Source organism: Ambystoma mexicanum, chromosome 3q, assembly GCF_040938575.1.
Source record: "Ambystoma mexicanum isolate Mex_15411 chromosome 3q, UKY_AmexF1_1, whole genome shotgun sequence".
Taxonomy (NCBI): Eukaryota; Metazoa; Chordata; class Amphibia; order Caudata; family Ambystomatidae; genus Ambystoma; species Ambystoma mexicanum.
The window spans coordinates 965291257-965310860 of record NC_090926.1 but is presented as its reverse complement, the minus strand read 5'-3'; the positions used below and the strand labels follow the sequence as shown (position 1 = coordinate 965310860).

General features: G+C 43.9%; 1 protein-coding gene across 3 annotated transcripts in view; it reads right to left on the bottom strand.

The window, feature by feature from the left end:
• Positions 1–11015, bottom strand: part of COG1 (component of oligomeric golgi complex 1) — a 311531-nt gene extending 300516 nt beyond the window's left edge. For 2 of the 3 annotated variants that reach the window (XM_069655102.1, XM_069655103.1), the window contains exon 1: positions 10463–10915. In XM_069655102.1, the coding sequence (XP_069511203.1) occupies positions 10463–10912 (450 nt within the window). In that variant the 5' untranslated portion in view covers positions 10913–10915. Of the gene's footprint in view, positions 1–10462 lie in introns of all 3 variants that reach the window. The other variant, XM_069655104.1, reaches the window with a different exon arrangement.
• Between the last annotated feature and the right edge of the window lie 8589 nt (positions 11016–19604).

The following is a 19604-nucleotide window of genomic DNA, read 5'->3' as shown; positions in this document are numbered from 1 at the left end:
AAGGATGAATCTTGCTCCTTTATTTTATGTTTATAACCGGAAACGAGTACAATTGAAAAGGTACTTAAGTATTAAAAATTGTGACCACACCCAACGCTCAAAAACATTACTACATGCATGTGGATTGGCCTCACCATTGGGAAAAATCTATGTTTCTGTGGTTTCCTCATTGGTGAAGGTCTGTACTTCCATCAGTGAGTGCTACATAAAGAAAGACGCGTTAACCAACAAATTAAAAACAATTGTATAATTTAACATTGATGTAAATAACTCATCATGTTACCTTTCCCCCACACCAATTCATTAGATTGCAAGATCATTTAGAAGACATATGTATAGGGAGCACTCTTTTTATATACCAACATACATAACAAATTCTTTGTCCACTATTCACCGGAGCGAATGTGGTGATTTAGTTGGAACTGCACTGAGTAGTAATTTGCGAAGGCGTGTGGGGGTGATTCTTTTTAGTGCAGCGAGGTGGTTCATACATATCATCTGAGAAGTGCATGCTGCAGACGCATAATCGATTGCCACACACGTTTTCCAAGACATCTTGGCTGTGCTTTCAATCTCAGACAATGGAAATCCGTAATTTGAAAGCCATCTTCTTATTAAATCTAAATCCTTTGGGAATACATGCAGGACTGTGCTAGGGGTTTTGACATGGCTCACAGTAAGGCAAATAAAAACGATACATGAAGGCATTCTTGAATTGTCTGTAAAATCTGTTAAAGAAGTATAAATAATTTACAATAAATACAGTATCAAAGTGAGCAAAGCAACAATAACATAGCTTTGGAAACTTTTTTAAATAAAAAAAATAAAACTGTGACCTTGTCTAATTATCACAGTGATGTGATCAAAGTAGTCAGAACTCATTGTTATACCGCAAATTGTAACGTTATTACTAGTCTATTTAATAAACTTTGAGCCACCAAAAGTAAACATGCTTTGAAAACACCGACTATGAAACATTACATTCTGATACAATGCTCTGCAAAGAAATGTGCTAACTCTAAAGAAATAAATACATAAAACGTTGGATAACGGTGAACTCTTTGAGATAAATTAAAATGAGAATACGGTGTACATTGCAGGATTTGAAATTGAGATTCGATGAGCAGGAGCTAAAACCAGCTCCTGGGTGTTCAGTATCACTGTGTAGGCAGGAGCTACTGCAGGGGAAACCGGAGATACCAGAGATGCTCCTTTCACTTTTTGTCCATTTTGTATGAACTATTACGTTTAAATGTATATTAGATGTGTTCTAATTATTCTTTATTAATATTCAAGCTTAATGCCATATTTACATGTTTGGAAGGCACCAGTTGGCCCAAGGAGCCAAATGTAGCCGTTAGTTTCAGGCTAACCAGGCCCTACTATGCTATAAGCAGGAGCTAAATAACTCCCAGCTCCTCTCAATTTCAAACCCTGCATTGGGCATAAAGCAATACAAAGTTTCCGAGCACTGATCGATGAAACTACAGAACAAAATAATTGACCAACCCTTACTTGGAAGCACAGATGAGCCGATTGACCATGCCTGGTAACAAGTAAATTGATGGCAATATACCTTGTGGGTTGCAGAGAGGTTCCCTAGTGAACTATCAAGGTGTTTATAAAGGCTTAGAAAAGTGGGTGTGTGTATAATGAATGTGTGACGTGTTTGTTCACACCACCAAGCCTCGATGCCAATGTTTGACATCCTCATACCCATGCACCCAGCCCCCTCGGGAGCGCACAGTCATAGGTGTGAACTGCCATTGACACTGGAGTGGGATGGATGGGTGCGAGGCGAGTGCAAATGGCCAGAAACAATGTTCAAGGAATACATACATATGTTGATGCATAGACGGCGTCTTCAAAGGGGAGTCTGGAGACACCAGGTCTGGGGAGGCATGTAGACAATGGTTGCTGTGCAGTATACCTCTTTCAGGTGTACAGGCACCTTAAGTGTCCCCATCCACCCAGCCACCTCAGGATCGCGCAGTCATAGGTGTGAACTGCCATTGATACTGGAGGGGGTGGCTGGGCAGGAGTCGAGCGCAAAATGCCAAAGTTCTTTCATGACCCTCCTAGATGGTTGGACATGTTTTTGACTTACTAAAAAATTCAAACAACTATTCATATTAAATTGTTTTATATACTTTAGTAATGTAGCTGGCACAAAAACTACAAATTGTATGGATGTGGTTGCGGTGCTGTGTGTAAAAATACCTTGTATTGTCTGCTGTCACTGGGGAATGTCTCCATGATTTACACTAAAGTTTAGGTTAGTGTATCTAAATCTCAGTGTCAACTATTCAATTTTGTTTGGAAAGATGCATCACATTGACGAATGAAAACCTTTGGAAATGTACATGATCACACGTCCAAATGATTTTGATGGAAATACTGGTTGCATGTATCTGCGCAACTGGTGCTCAACCCATGAGCTGATCCCATATTCCACCTAGTTTGTCGAGTTCTCTGCCTGCTACATCATCTACTCTGCTTTGTCTCTAACTTTCTTTCCTCTTACACAGTAACTATTGTAACTCATGCCGAAAGTATACTTGTAACCCTGTGCAAATGCGCCCAGATACCCTAGGGTTTGGCGCACAATACAAATCAATAAAACAAACAAAAACAAGGAAACAAACAGTGCACTAGATAAGATTTGGAAGTGGGAGTATTTTACTCACAATTTTCTTTTAAGTTGTGAGTAAAATAAAAATTAAATTTAGGGAGTACAAATGTGAGATCAATTCCCAGTATTTTCTAATATGTTTAAATTGGAAAACAGGAATGTTTTTGTAATAATTATTTCTTTGCACCTAGTTATTCATATACATTAAAAGATACATGGTTACTTCTTCCAATCAGGCAGTTATAACAGTAGTTTCTTCCTGTGGTATTAGGTGGACTATGGCTGTTTGAGTGAAAGCAGAGGTCCTTCACGTCTGTTTCCTATTTTTTGTTATATATTTAACGAGAGTGTGGCCCTGAGGACCCGGGGCAGCAATACTACTTTAACAAGAGGTTAGGTGGCGCATATACACACATACTTGAAACTTGTAACCACTCTAGCATCTTCTTATGTGATGTATTTTCGAGATCTGCTTATGTATTAAAGTACATGTGATGTTTACAGAAAGAAAAAGTACTATCAGATGATCGAAATGTAAGCACAATGTTCCGTCATGTATGTTTGACATTTTTTTTTTTACTTTCACACAAGAGAAGCACGGCGCATTGATAAAGGACCATCCTGTTTTTGGTTTTTTTCAATGTAAATTGAACAAGTCCCATTTCTCGTGGATATATATGAAGTGATAAAGGACTATCCTGTTTTTTTCAATGTAAATTGATCAAGTCCCATTTCTTGCGGCTATATATGAAGTAATAAAACAGAGCAATGAGAAACGCCCAACTGAAGAAATGTTTACCAAATTGATTTTCTTAGCACTATGAATGTAAAAAAACATGCGTTTAAGGTGAATGCGTATTAATTACGATAAATTAAGGAAATAGCATGAAAATTGATGCCTTTGAACTTTTTTCAGACACTCCTTTTGTTGGCTGTATTTTTACTCCATATTTTTAGGGAGTAAAAGTAGCCGATACACCCCTTATCTGTAGGGCTGCTCTTACATAAAGAATAGACAAACCTGAGCAGATGTTTACGAAAAAAGTAGTGATCAATAGGTCCATCCAGTCTGTACATCTGCATATCTACAGCAATAGCGTACACAGTAGTTAGCCTCCTGAGCTCGCTTTGCTCCATGATTATGATTGTATTATATATTAGCACCTGCACGAGAGAGCTGGCCAAACTGTTTTCAGAGCTTTATCATATCTATTTGTATCCATTCATGCAGCTAACCTTTACATTTTACAGACACTAATCCAGGGCTTGCAAAATCTACTCACCCACTTGCAGAGTTGAGTAGATTTTACCTTTTGCAAGGGATGTTTGATGTAAATGTCAAATAAGTTTCACTGTGCTCTGGGTGGCAGCAGTGTGCCAAACAAAGTGGGTTTGTGGTAACAGGTCTATTAAGTATTTGCAAAGCTTGACTCGTCACACGAATGTCTTACTTCAGCTGTACACAATGCTGTATTGATGCTCATTTTATGACTTGCTTACAAATTACTTCTGGTGACATTAAAAATATTAGCACAACATTGCTAATCAAATGGGGTTGTTAGTTAATCAAGAATATTTTAATTAGCAAAATCTGCTAATCAATATCTTAAAACTAATTTATGCCTTGGGAGGTCTTCATTTACCAGACCTTTGAGTAGTACTACTAGCTTGCTTCCAAAAGTATGGGTGTACCATTGGTTAACCAATCCCCAAATACTTCCCCATCAAAACAGCTACATAAAGGAATTAACACTTTTCGTCCAGAAGCGCTCACTTCAATGTCGAGGAAAAACAAAAAGCACTTCACACAAAATATGAGACTACAGAAATAAACTGCAAACTTCAACAGATACTCTCAAACTGCGAGATTCAAGCCACAGTACTCTGTGGACCAACCCAAACTTTAAAATTAAAGGGAAAGCATTCTGGACCACTGGTTAAACAAAAACATTCATTTGGTAGCGGATCTCTTCGAAAACCACACCCTACTTTGTTTTGACAAATTAACTGTTGCAGCATGATGCATTCAAACACCCCAACTATAATGCATAAATCGGTATACTACAAACTCGTATGTGGTTGCTCGCCTTACCCGATGCCTTCTTGTCAATACGTCTAAAACCACTCATCAGCCATCAAAAAATATGATCACAAGTCACGTTTTTTACGCTACACGGACTGTTTTGAGCCCCCAGTGAAAATCACAGACAAATTCTTGTACTGTAAATCTTACTCCGACACACTCCGCCAGCTGATGTATCACCGTCGTGCTTGATGAAGCAAGACTGCAACTGGCATCCAAACCTACAGATGCATGGGTAAGCAGCTGCTGCTCCCCACTGCTAGAGGACCTCTGCACCTCCAACTACCCGATGTTCGACAATTATTGCAAGCCTTTATTTCATTATTCCCACGTGTGAAACGAGGAGAGCCGCAAAATGGCTGCTGCCTCCATATGTTGTTCGGTTGCCTAGCAACCCGATTGCTGCTCACTGGAGGAGCATTCGCATTTGTCCAGTCCGGCACAGCCAGAAGGCGCAAGCCGGCACTCTGGGTAAAGGCACTGGTTTAAGGCACCAGGCCTGTCTGTGCCGGTCCATGCTAGAACAGCTACGGCACCCCTCTATGCTCATAGCTCGCCTGACTCGATATATCTACAGAGACTAGCACTACCCCTGCTGTACTAATGCGATGAACAAAAACTAACTATGAACTCCCTACTATGAGACGCCACACACTGCCCCGCTGCTTGGGTAAGAGTGCACTCTGCAAATGTACTGCCAACTACTGTATTTACCTGTGTAACATCTATTTTCGAAAGAATCCTCTGTAATTGTCATTGATTGAGGGGAGCACTACGTAGAGCTATTTTCAGTCGCTCTCTCTGCTGAATTACCTTCAACCATTGCCTTACGGTATGACAGTGCCACATATATAGAACCTGTACAGACTGTAATCGTCATCAGCTCAGCTTGCATACTTACTATCTCTGCACACTACCTGACTGTACACCTGATATTAGCTAATCTGTCTATGCCCCTATGTCTAACGTTTCAACTTGAAATCCCTTCACATGCTGAGGAGCTAACCAAATCATATGTTAGCCAAATGACTGCCTGCTTTCCTATGCGACTGTATATGACCTTGCTTTACCTTGGAGTCTTGACTTATCTGCTCATTAAGAATATAGATTCTTATCTGTGGTCACTACTACAGCCGTCTGACCCTATACCAACTGCTGTGTCTTACCTGATGCCAGTCGATACGCCACATCACTGTTGCCGTTATGTACCAGTCCTGTTATGTATCAATTTTGCCACAAGCTAGCCACACTGCAGTAGCCCTGCCTCATGATAACTGATGTGTGTTTCCTGACGCTAGCTGTTGTACCATACTACTGGTATTGCTGATAGACCAGCCCTGCCTCATACTACTTGCTGTGCCCTACCAGATGCGAGTCGCGGTGCTATATCTTTACTGTCTCTACCAAATGTAACTTGAGATAACCACTCTTTATACAATGTGTGTTAGCCAGAGTCAAACGACCACCCTACTGCACCTCCTCATACCATTATTACACCTCACCACTTCTATTGCTGCATTAACCATGCACCCAGCAGAAAATGTACCCTGTCCGAAGACAGAAAGAAATCTCAGGCTTCGAGCCAGATTACCCCGTCTTTACGAGCCCACCTACCATAACAAAATCCCTAATCCTCTCCTGAGATCTACCTCACGACACCCTAAAATATGCCCTGGCCCAACCACGCCCTGTAATAACTCCGCCCAACCTAAACTTATCCCTATAACAATCCAGGACACCCCCAAAGCAACTACTCTATCCGGAGCCTTGATCAACGCTAGATCTGGTGGCCCATGCCACAGAAATAGGAGATACTTTATCCACCAACAACCTCGACCTACTAGCAATCACCGAATCTTGGTTGCACGAAGCAGCAGGCCCAGCACTTTCAATAGCCATCCCTGAAAACTATCAAATAATCAGAATGGAAAGACCCAATAATAGAGGAGGCGGTCTGGCCATCATAGCAAAGGCTAATCTCGAGCTAAGACCACTGGCTCAATCACCTCTAAAATCTTGCGAGCTCCTCACAGCCAAACTGCCCATCTCCAACTGCCGCACCTTAACCATTTACCTAATATATAGGCCACGGGTCCCCATTGGTTCATTCGAGGCAGACCTATCCCGCCTCCTAGCCAATAATACAAAAGATACCTCTCAAATACTATTACTAGGCGACCTAAATCTTGGTCTGAACGACCCGGATGACAAACCAGCAAAAGCTATAGCCAACATGCTAGCTGAACACTGCCTAATCCAAAGAGTGCTTACCCCTACCCATAATAAAAGGTAGGACATTGGACTGGATCGCCACCTTGAACTGCGATAACACCATCACCAAAACCACTCCTCAGCACTGGACAGACCATTACCTCATTGACTTCATATTATCACTTAATAAAGAAGGCAGTAAAGAAAAAAATCATGGCACCACCAATGCCCACTAGAGTGAAAAAAAACGTAACTCCTGACAACCTCCTACCACTTCTACTACCAACCCTCAATGCTCTCCCCGACAACCTAAATCCAGAGTGCCTAGTAGAAAGCTACAACAATGCCATGAAGAAAGGACTAGACATCATTGCCCCACTAAAAATGCAAAACAGCAAACAAGCTCACCTGAACACCTGGTTGGTTCACCCCCCATTTGAAAGAACTAAGAATGTGTAAAAGGAAACTAGAAACCCAATGGTGCAATAGCCCCACAGAAGAGAACAAACTCCAACTTAAACTTTTCGCAAATAACTACAAAAAAGAAATCTTACTCACAAAAAAGAATCTATTTAATGAAAGAATCGAAAAATCCAGCTCCAGTAGAAGGGAACTATTTGCTAGTTCCCCAATACCCCCACCAGATAACATAACTAAAGACAAACAATGGTGCACCAGCGTCCAAAACGCCCCAACTAACAAAATCAAAACTCTCCAAACTAAAATCGCACTGAAAAAAAGACTCCCTAATCACTAACGAATCATCTCCTAGCAAGAATGGCAAAATGACCAACCCATCAGGCCCGAATCTTTTCAGATTCGCTAAAATCTCCATCCTAGAAACAGAAAGAGTTATCGCCTCACTTAAACCAACCAATTGCAAAGGCGACAACTGCCCACCCCAGATAACCAAGGATGCGGCCAGGGACATAGCTCACTTTATAACCAAACTGATCAACGCATCCTTCTCCTCCAACACCATACCAAGCAATCTCAAAGAATCCTGGGTTCTGCCTCTCCTCAAGAAGCAAACCTTGGACCCTGCTATACCTACAAATCCAGCAATATCTAGAAACTCTCAAACTACTGGGCGTCCACCAATCTGGATTCAGACCACAGCACGACACTGAGACAGCCTTAATTGATCTTAAAACCCAAATCAATGAGATTAATGACAAAGGAAATACCGCCATGCTACTCCTCCTCAACTTGTCGGCGGCCTTCGACCTGGTAGATCACACAGTCCTGTGCGAACACCTGGCCTCGGCTGCCCACTTCTCGAAAGAGGCCATAGCCTGGATCCAATCATTCTTCGACAATCGAACTATGAGTCTCTTCTCTTCACTTGCCTCAGCAGACCCCATCAAAATACCCTACCCCAGGGCTCCTGCGTCTGCCCTACCCTCTACAACATCTTTACCAAGCCCCTATTTGACAAGTTGGACAGGCTGGGTGTCACATACACCAATTACGCAGATGACACCCAGATCCTCATACCCCTTACGGGCAACTTCGATTCAGATACGGCCTTGGTAAATAAAATATATCTCATCATTCAGGCATGGATGGCCACACGCCACAAAACTCAGCTCCAACTACAAGGCATTCAACATTGATGGCAACACCATCACAGTCGCCAAAACAGTGAAAACTCTAGGCTTTTACCTTAACTCAGCCTTGTCACTAAAAACAAGTAAATTCACTAGCATCCTCCACCACCTACACGTGCAAGCTAATCAGGGCAAGTAGAGCATTCCTCTCCCAAGCTAGCTGTATCACCATCATCGTGAATGCCCTAATACTCTCCAGACTTCACTATTGTAATGCCATGTACCTAGAAGCCAACAAATACATAACCGACAAACTTGAAACACTGAAAAACAACGCACTCAGAGCAGCCCTTAACTTACCATCCAAGGAACACATCTCCATCAAAAGAAGAGAACACAAATGGATCAAAATCTGTGACCGCATCTCACTCAAAAAGGCATCCCTCACCTACAAATGCTTAAACAATGCAGCACCCCCTATCTCGCAGCCAGAATAGTAAAAATAACTTCCACCCGCCCCACCAGAATGATTAACGCTCACTGCCTTCAGGTACCCAATTTCAGGCAAAAGAAAACAGCGACAGTAGCTTCCCTGTCATGGCTGCTCAACATTGGAACGCCCTCCCACTCAACATCAGAACAAACCAATCCTACCACAGCTTTAGGCGAAACACTCACCTGGTTACGATCTAATGACCGCCATGACGGAACCGTGTCCGTGCCCTCTCACACTAACAGACCCTAAGCAACCTAACTGTATATATGTACACTCCTTAACTGACCTGCCGAAATGTAATTGAATATATACATACATATAAATAAATCCTTTCACCAGATTCTACGAAATGTAATGCTATGCTTTATACTCACTTTTGCTTTATCCTGCAACTAAGTTTTTATGCAATTTTGATCTTTCTGTTCTCTGTTGTGCCACCATACCAAATAAATGAACAAACAAACTCCTTCACCTTACATACAAATGCTGCACTATTAATCAATTCTGGAAGCAAGTTTGGGTCACTGACACCCACTCTATTATTATCTGTTATTTTTGGTTTAGTGTGCATCCCTCATATCAAGGGCATTGCTTGATATCATGAGTACTGCTGCAATCAAACCATTCACAAGACACTGGAAACCGGCAAACTTCATTAGGCTGGATGGTGGACAGAAATGGGTTGCGTCATGAAATGCCAGAAAAACGTCAACAATCTACCAATCCCATATCGGAGAAGCTTAGCAAGCAACCTTCCACCCCTCATCAGATCCCCATACCCCCATCAAAGCCATCGCATTAATACCACGTAATGGCCTTGTAATTCAACCTGACACATCTTCACTTCAACTGCACAATAATCGCCAAGGTTAATATAAATCACTTTAGCAGCACTAAATCGTCCATTCAAGCACGAACTGCCTATTGACTTTCTATGCATAGGAAATACCAAACAGCCTACTGATCGCTGTGTGCCATGTCATTCCAGAACTTCAGCCAATTTCTTTATAATTACAATTATTTATGTAGTTGGGCTGTTTTTGGGTGAACAATTTGCTTTGCAATGCAGACATAATACGGTGTCATAATCTGTTTTAATAGGTTTACAAATTAATTTACTTTGCATTATTTTAATTGGACATTTATTTAATGTGCCTTCAAAATTATTTACTTTCTGATCACCAGCCGTGATGCAGAAAATGTTCTTCACCCTACCTGTTGTAAGGGGAAAATGTTGGACAAACTGAGCAATGTTAGTTAGCATTTCTTCACGTTTTGTTCAGTGAATCATCATGCATCTATTATTTCTTTAAACATCAATAGAAGACTTTAACACAAAAAAAAAGTATAGTTCTGGTGCAAGCAGGTGATATTTCGTCTCCATTTATAACATTCTGACCGGAAGTGCACTGAGGCGCACCTAAGGTCTAAGTAGTGGGTCAGTCGGGAGTGGTCATCATATACAGGGCAAGTGACGTGTCCGTTCGTACCTGTTGTGTGCGAGGGGCCCCGCGCAGTGGCTGCTGCAACCCCCGCAGGCCGGTGCAATAGCGTTGCATGTCTTGCACGGACCCAACGACCTGCTGAGCACACAGGCGCATCTCGCCGATGGTGTCCGCCGCTTCTATGAGATCACGGTAGCGCTCGCCGACCATCTGCCGCAGCTCCTCTTTCTTGTGTTCCATCTCAGCGCGCACCCGACGCTCCAGTCCACGGATCTCCTCCGCGCTGTAGGCCTCAAAGAGAGCGGCCGGGTCTCGTATGTCACCTATCCGCAGGCTGTTCGCTGGCACTGCCGCCATGGTGGCTGGTGGCAGAGGCGGCTGCGGTACACGGAAACGCTGGCCGGGAACCGACAGGTCTACAGTGAAGTGACAGTGCAGCGCGTCACATCTCTCCAGCACCCAGTAGAAAGGGGAGCACCGGGCGGGGCGGGTCATTCCCGCCTCCCGATGACGTGTCACGTTGTGTTGTGAAGGGCGCGTTGCTAGTCACGTGATGAGAGTCCTACCTATGCGGATGTGAAGTGGAACTGCGCTCGGTCGGTGCACGCGAGAACGGTGGTGCTGAAGTAGTTACGATTTCAGGGGTGTATGCTAAACTCACACTATAGGAATTGGACTTAATGCAAGCGTCCCAAGTTGTGCTCTCAGAACTCCCTTTGTATAGCTAGGTTTTCATGCTTGAAGGTTTGCTTCACAAAGGGAAACAATAAAATCGAAAGTGCAGAAACGGCACTAAGGCCTTTCAAACTTTTATGTTATGGACCCAAGGGTTCTGCGGTCACCAGACAGATGCTCTGTGTTGGCATTCTTATGACACAGACATATACTCATATTTCTGGACATTAAATTGCAGCATGCAGGAGTACAACAAACCCTACATTGGGGTTTTGGGGTACCTGGTGATGGGCGGGACCACTTCAGAAATTGGGCAGGGCCACTATAGAAAATGGGCGTGGCAAACTTATAGCCCCCCCACCTCTGTTTTACCCCCAAGGGTTGTCTGGTGGGGAGCCCATATATCCTGTTTCCCCATATGTCCCTCTCTTACCAACCACCACACACCCCCACCTCCCAATCTCTGGCCGCCAGAATCAGCTCCTCCTCTGTCCAGTGCACACATACACCAGACATGCCAACATTCTGAAGCCCCTGAGAGGGAGATTTCAGCACCAAAATCGGGAGAATGTATTTTCCCCATAGGAATGCTTTGGGGATATTGTTATTTTAGGCGGGAGACAGTAACAGTACTGTTTTTAATGAAAAAATCGGGAGTCTCCCGCCTAAATCGGGAGGGTTGGCATGTATGCATACACACACACACAAATGCACATTCACTCATTTAAACATCCCATTGATAATACACTTGCTCATTTACATGTACACCCAGCCCCATACATACTCATTCACACCTACATTGCATACACACTCCTTGCATACATACATAATGAGCTAACATGCAACACACTTTAACACTTCTAGTTTCAGAAAAGGCTTCTCTTGCCTCTGCGTAACAAAAAGCAAGTTCTCACATCAGCCCACTCTCCTCAGATGTGAAAAACACATAACGTTGCTATGTGTTCGCTTGCATCTGTGGGGAGGGGGCTGATGTTATGTTACGTTACTTGGCATTTATATAGCGCTTTATGTATCATTGTTATGACCTCAAAGCGCTGGTAGGTTGAACGCCCTCGGGAACCGCAGTTCAAGTCAGTAGAGAGAGTGTCATATGGTGCGTGGGCGCAGCAGATATGTGTGCAGCTGGTGTGGTTGTTGCATGATAGCTGCTTCCTAGCGGTAGGTGTGGTGCTGAGGAAATCAGTTGGATGTGTTCAGTCTGGAGGGTGGACACCCAGACTGAGTTCTAGGTGTTTTAGGCCTGAGGAGACCCCTAAACTAGCCAGTATGTGCTCAGCTAGCTGTTTTATTAGGATGATGAGGTGTTCGTGGGGTCATGTTAGTATGAGAACAGCTAGACCGAATGTGTCATAGTATAGCTGTGTTCTAGTTGAATGATGGTGTATAGGAGAGAGTAAGCGTAGTAGTGTGACATGGTGGTTATCAGTAAAGCACCTGCGGTCAAGCACGAGAGCAGGACAGGGGGCGTACATAGCGGCACACGTATATAAAGCGACAGGATGGATAGGGGTAGACATGTGATACCGATAACATGGGGATACAAGTACATAGCATATATAGGAGATACAGAGATATACGGAGATATATCCACTCCATCCACTCTGTCCTTTCCATCCACTCCATTCACTCTATCCACTCCATCCACCTTTTCCATCTGTTCCGTCTGATCCATCCTTTCCATCCACTTCATCCTTTCCATCCACTCTACCCGTTCTATCTGCTCCATTCTTTCCATCCACTCCATCCTTTCCATCCATCCCATCCTTTCCATCCATCCCATCCTTTTCATCCAAATGGTGAACATGGATCTGCAACGTAGTGACGTTATTGGTCACACTTTCTAAATTCAACTTTACCACTGTGACGCTATTAGTCAGACTTCTTAAATTCAACTTTAACACAGTGACGCTATTAGGGCATACTCAACGGTGTTGGGATACCTTCTAAGTTCAGACCTTAACACATTGATGCTATTTGTCACACTTTCTAAATTCAACTTTAACACAGCGAGGCCCTCAGGGCACACTCAATGATATTTGGGCACACTATCCAGATGAGAGACTCAACATAGTGAAGCAATTTGGGCACACTAGCAAGATGTGAAGCTCACCAAGTCAAACAATTTGGGCGCACTCAATGCTCTTGGAGCGGACTTTCTAAGTCCAAACTTCAGCACAGTGATGATATTGGGCACACTCATTTATGTTGGCCGCACTTTCTAAATTCAAATTGTAACACAGTCTGGATGTAAGATTCTACACAGTGACACAATAAGGCACACTCAATGATGTTGGGAACACTTTATAAATTCAACTTTAACACACTAGCGCTATTAGGCATACTTTCTAGATTCAACTTTAACACAGCGACGCAATTAGGCACACTCAATGATGTTGGGAACACTTTATAAATTCAACTTTCACACAGTAGCGCTATTAGGCAATCCTTCTAGATTCAACTTTAACACAGTGATGCAGTTAGGCACACTCAATGATGTTGGGAACACTTTATAAATTCAACTTTAACACAGTAGCGCCGCTAGGCACACTTTCCAGATTCAACCTTACCACAGTGACGCAACCAGGGACACTCAATGATGTTGGGAACACTTTATAAATTCAACTTTAACACAGTAGCGCTATTAGGCATACTTTCCAGATTCAACTTTAACACAGTGACGCAAGGGAATTCATTTTTGTAAGGCAGTGCGGTGATGAAAGCCTTTCCTGAAACTAGCAGCTTTAAAGTGTTGCTGTGTTTGTGCAAATAAATGTTTAAGTACGAACACAGTAACACTTTAAAGCAGCCGATTTTAGGAAAGGCTTCTCTCCCCTCTATGAAGCCCCGACCCTCAGCTCAAATTTCAAGGGGATGGGGGCTGAAGCCCGGCCAGCTCAATGGCGTTGTGCGTCTGGCAGCACGCATGTTACAGACTACCTTTGCCGGCGCCCTCAGGCCTGTCTCCTCAATCTTGCAGGTCTGGTAACGTTCTTGGCTCCTCCTTACATTTTTTCAGGTTTCTTTAGTAGCTAGCAGTTGGGTGTAATGTCACACTTAATGTCATAGATGAAACACTGGGGAATCTTGTAAGGGGTGGGTTGCAGGAGTGGCAGTTGCGGTGGCCAGTCTGGGTGGAAGACACCGGTTATCAGAGCAGGGTCCAAGTCTGTTCCAGGACCTGTAACTTAAGCTGATAAAGAAGACTTACTTTGACAACCAGTGTCTCTCCGTTCATGCTTGATTCACATCCGCGTCACGTAAACCACAGCACGATATTACCAATGAGTGGGCGATGAACTTGGTGCGTTGAGGCTGCTGCAAGGGTTTGGGGAAGCAGTTGAAGCTCTGATCACAGTACCCCAAGGAGAAGGACCCTCCACTGAGGGCATGTTCGTTGGCTAAGGGCTATGAATCGCGAGTATGCCAACACCGTTAACTTCAGCAGGGGATTACCTTGAGTATAGCACCGCATGGAATCTGATTTTCTGGATACTCCATGTACTGTTGAGGTGCATTGCACAAGGAAGCTGTGCTCTAAGAGCGACTGGCTGATTTCAAAGCTGTGGTGCAATTAGCAGTTTGTCCTGGGCCTCCAGTGCATTCCTCCAAAGCAGAGTCGGTGTTGCCTTGGAGTCTAAGATGGCAATGATGACATTGCATCATCTGGAGCCAATCGCTGAGCACGCGGGGAGTTCTGCGTTGTTCGGTGAGGCAGCGGTGTGTGAAGGGAAGCCTCATCACGTACAGGAAGAGAAAGTGAAAGCTCCAGAAGTGCAGTGACAGAAACGGTGTGGCTGTGATGAAGTAAATACTGCAGGGAGTCTGAGGAATATGAGTGTTCACAAAATCTTGATAAGGTACTATACAGTGCCGGAGGGCATGTGAGATGTGATTGTCAAACTGGGATATGGAGGACACATGGGGATTTCTAGGACGGAATCTGTAATAAGAACAGATTTCTGGTTACCGTAAATGGATACATTAATTGATACACAAATCAAAGTGTGGAGAATGTTTTAGATGTCGGTCTAGAAAAATTGACACCTCTCACGATTGACGGCAAACGTATTTTGGTGGCCGAAGACCAACCGTCTCATGTACATAATGATAGAAATACAGATTTCCGAGTTTAACCAATGAGCGGCCATTTTGATGTAACAAGGATCGCCATTTTGTTTTCTAACGATTGCTCATTGCTTTCTGTTCAAACTGCTTTGCAGCACATTTTTGCTTACTCTGCTCGACTGTTAACATTGTTGTCTGAATGTGAAAGGAGAAGGCTGCAAGGCCGCGAGGCTAATAAGGAGTTTGTTGAAACACAACGTAGGCAGCTCCAGAGAGGAATGCCCAGCTCCCTCCCGAATATAGCCTTGAAGGAGAGCCGCAGGGCATTTAATCATTTCACAGCTGCCAGCCAGTCTCGTTATATGGTAGAAAATGTTAGAATAAAGCAGCTAAAGGCTTGAATTATGCTCTTCTTACAGCCCCCCTTTCCCGAGCCCTGTAGAGCGTGTCGGCTCCCAGGACACGAATAGCACCTCAAAGATAGCAAGGTCTGCAATGTGACTCTTCCCCCGTATGTAGCTCGCTTACAAGAACAGAAGCACTGTGTTCTGTTCAACAAATAAAAGATGTCTCTACACTTACAAGGTTGCATATTGTTGCTAGAATAGATATTTGAAGGTGTCATATTCGTCGAAATTGTCTATCATCAAACCGAGTTCAAAGAAACCCAATAAAGGGTGGTGTTAAACATCTCACAGCTGATTGTATGATATGCATTTTGTATATATGTACCTGATGTACGTAAGTCGCTCTCTTGCGTCCCTCGAGGTCTAGAGATGCACGTCGCGGGGCGTGAGACCGAGTTGGCCAACTGAGACTATTTGCTTTGTAATAAACCCTAGCTTTGGGAATACAACCTTGTGTCTGGCGTATCTATCGTGTGTGGTGATTTGCCTTGTTTCCATAATGCAAGGGACCCCTAGGGGCCCCTTTCAAGATGGCACCCAAATAGGGACCCTCCCCCACTTGTTCCATCGTGTACGTTGTAATAGAGTAATGGCGGAAAACGACGAGGACGGGACGATCGAGCTGGGATCAAGAGGTGTTCGGGGCGCCCTGTAGAAGTGATGATAGATTCCTTTGCAGATCTGCACACATCTGAGCCCTGATCGACGTATCTGGCCAGAGAACAAGGAGGCGAGGGTCCCGAAACGAGGCAGAAGCCAAGAAATGCAGACACGACGTCATTGGTTGCATCAGTATACAGACGAATTGTGTCCTGAAGGACAATTTGATTTATCAGGTGAGTCATACCCCGATTCCAAATAACCCTGATATTGGTTGAGAGTTGACTTTGCAAAATCAAACGCCCAGGGTAAGGTTGATTAACCAAGGGGAGGTTGAAACATGCCTGGGGTATTGTCCACCCTAGCGGGGTTTTTCCGCTGCGGTAGACAATCTTTGGAGAATGGCCAAATTGCACCACCTGGGGGAACGCCGGCATATGAGATGTATGTGAAGTATGGTGTGGGAGTGATAATATTCTGTGAGACTTGGCATAGGCAAACCAGAAAGCAACAAGACCATCAGTGGCCGATAAATGGTAGTTTTGAGATAGCGAGAATAGATAACCTGGAAAGGGTGTTGATAAGAAAGAAAGCGCGTCCCGCAGCACTTGATATCGTTAAGGACTGGAGAAGGGAAGCAATGCTCCGATTTAGAAGTAAAGCGAAGCAGGCACGCAGGCATAAATCGAAAGATGAAGTAGCAGAAGAAAAGGAGGAGGAGGAGTGGACAGAGAGTCTAAGGAGGTCAGGTAGACGGGACCAGTTGAACATAGAAAAAATATACCCACAACGGGAATTGCACATAGCAGACGAAGTGATGGAAAACATATTGATCCATACAAAACAAGGCCCAAGATCAGAAGCGAGGCCAAACACACCAGTAACTATTGCTCAAGCCCCTCCCATAGCTCAGTCACCCTCCTCGCTGGCAGCGCCCACTCAAACTCTCCCTCCCGTAGCTCAAGCCCTCCCACAGCCACAGACAGTGCACGTAGCACTTCCCATTAGCCAGCCAGGCCCACAGCAGACACTCCCCGTTCCTATTGTCCCGTCCGCACCTCCTGCCCTAGATACAGACTTGGTACCGTCCGTCCCTCCAGGGGTTGAAGTTGAAACCACGGGGGCGAGAGGCGGGACTGAACAAAGTGGATGCACAAGGGTAACTCGCAGTGCGATCAGCAAAGAAAGGAAGGTGGAATTGCAGCAACAGGCAGAGATGTATATAGACAGGAATGATGGGACGGCAGCATTGGCTTCGATGTATGGCTTCCGAAGAAGCAACGAAAGACAGGTAGTGTTGGAATGCATGGGTGAATATTTGGTGGAGAGATGGAAACAGTTAATTGGGAAATTACCACCGCAGCGATTGTTAGATCTGAATGCATTAGCACGCTGTAGAGAAAGAGATGAAGAAGTAAGGGAACGTATATATGGACTTTTTGAGCTTAAAAATGAATTGGATAATGATTATGCTGAAAAGGTTATTGCACCTGGGTACAGGGGTAAGGATATCAGGAGAGATAGGAAGGAAGTGCTAGGGCCACATAATGGACGGCAACATTTACCATCGCCGGGGCGAAAGGCGATGGTGGACGAATTAGTGTTGTTAAAACAGGTGGGGGAAGACTTGATAGCATGCATATTGAAAACAAGGGTGTTACTGCAGCAAGTAGCAGGACATAATAGAGGAAGAGGGAACGCACAAGGGAGGAGTAATTCGAATATACATGGGGGGCCATTGAGACCAAATCAGTGTGCATACTGTAAGGAGGAAGGACACTGGCGAGCGCAATGCCCACATTTATAGAATAGAAATGGATCTGGCCAGAGAAGACAGCACAGAGGGCACCAAGGAGCGAATGGACCAAATAGGAATAGTATGCAGCAGCACCACAATAATGAAGGTAATCAAAACCAAGCTCAAAACCAAAGTGCTCCTAACCAGATTCAGGGCCAGCAAAACCAACAGTATGGGAATCAGAGTGGGGGACATAGAGGAAAGAATGGGAACATTTTCAATACAGAGCCAAATACGTATTACAGTAATAGTAGTGACTACACATCAGATGGTGAGTTATTTCCCCAATAGGACAGCCCATGGCAGGGGTCGGAACCAGTGTCTATTCCCGTGAATCAGAGAGGACCCTACGTAGAAATGAGAGTCGGGAATGAGGAGCACCACTTCCTTGTAGATACAGGAGCGCAAAAATGTTCAATAGACCATCACTTGGTTCCGGATATACCACTGTCAGGGCAAATGAATATTTCCATAGGGTTTGCAGGTACACCAGTCATAATCCCAGTGTCCCTACCAGTCCCAGTTACCATAGGACCATTCACTGAACATTGTCCCTTTCTCCTAACAGAAAATTGTGGGGAGAACCTGTTGGGATTAAGCTTGTTGAAAAAGCTAGGTGTGATTATACATTACACGTCAGACGGGTGTTTCTGACGATTTGGCCACAAGATGCCTCTGTGTCAGAATTCATGCCTGAAACTTTGCCAGGAGAGTTAAGAAAAGTGCCAACCTGTATATGGGCGATGCATGATAACGATGTAGGATGTTTGAAGATAGAGCCAGTGAAGATCATTTTGAAAGAAGGAGTTACACTGCCGTGAATTCCCCAGTATAAAATTTCGGCTGACGGAGAGAGAGGATTGAAGAGTATTGTTTCAGATTTGGTGAAATTAGGGTTAATTGAAGAAATTACAGGCAGTACATGTAACAGCCCGATTCTTCCAGTGTATAAGAAAGGAGGCAATGAAGTACCATTTAGTAGTAGATCCACAATTTCCCTTGGTCCCAGACGTCACTACAATATTGACAATGATACCTGCCTCAGCAGAATACTTTAGTTTAATTGATCTAAAAATGCTTTCATTAGCATTCCGGTGGACAAGGACAGTAGATATTTGTTCGCATTAACATTAGGGGGACGATCATTTACATTCACGTGCATTCCACAAGGATATATGGAAAGTCCGAGTATTTACAGTAGAGCGTTAAAAGAGCAGCTAGACATGCTAGAATTACCAGTGGGGTGTGTACTATTGCAATACATAGATGATCTGTTGATCACTGCTGATACAGAAGAGATTTGTAAAAAGAGCACCGTATTACTACTGTCACACCTAACGGCACATGGCCATAAAGCTAGTTTGAAGAAGTTTCAATATAATCGAAAGGAGGTGGCTTATTTGGGCTACCTACTTTCGAAAGAAGGGAGAAGGCTAACGCCAGAACGCATAGAAAGTATTTCTTGTATGCCTATTCCAAAGACACAGAAAGGAGTCAGAGCCATAATAGGCATGGCTTCTTATTGCCGGCAGTGGATCGGTAATTTTGCGCTGATTGTGAAGCCAATGGTGCTATTAACTAAGAAGGATGCAGTGATGCCTTTGCAGTGGAATGAAGAATG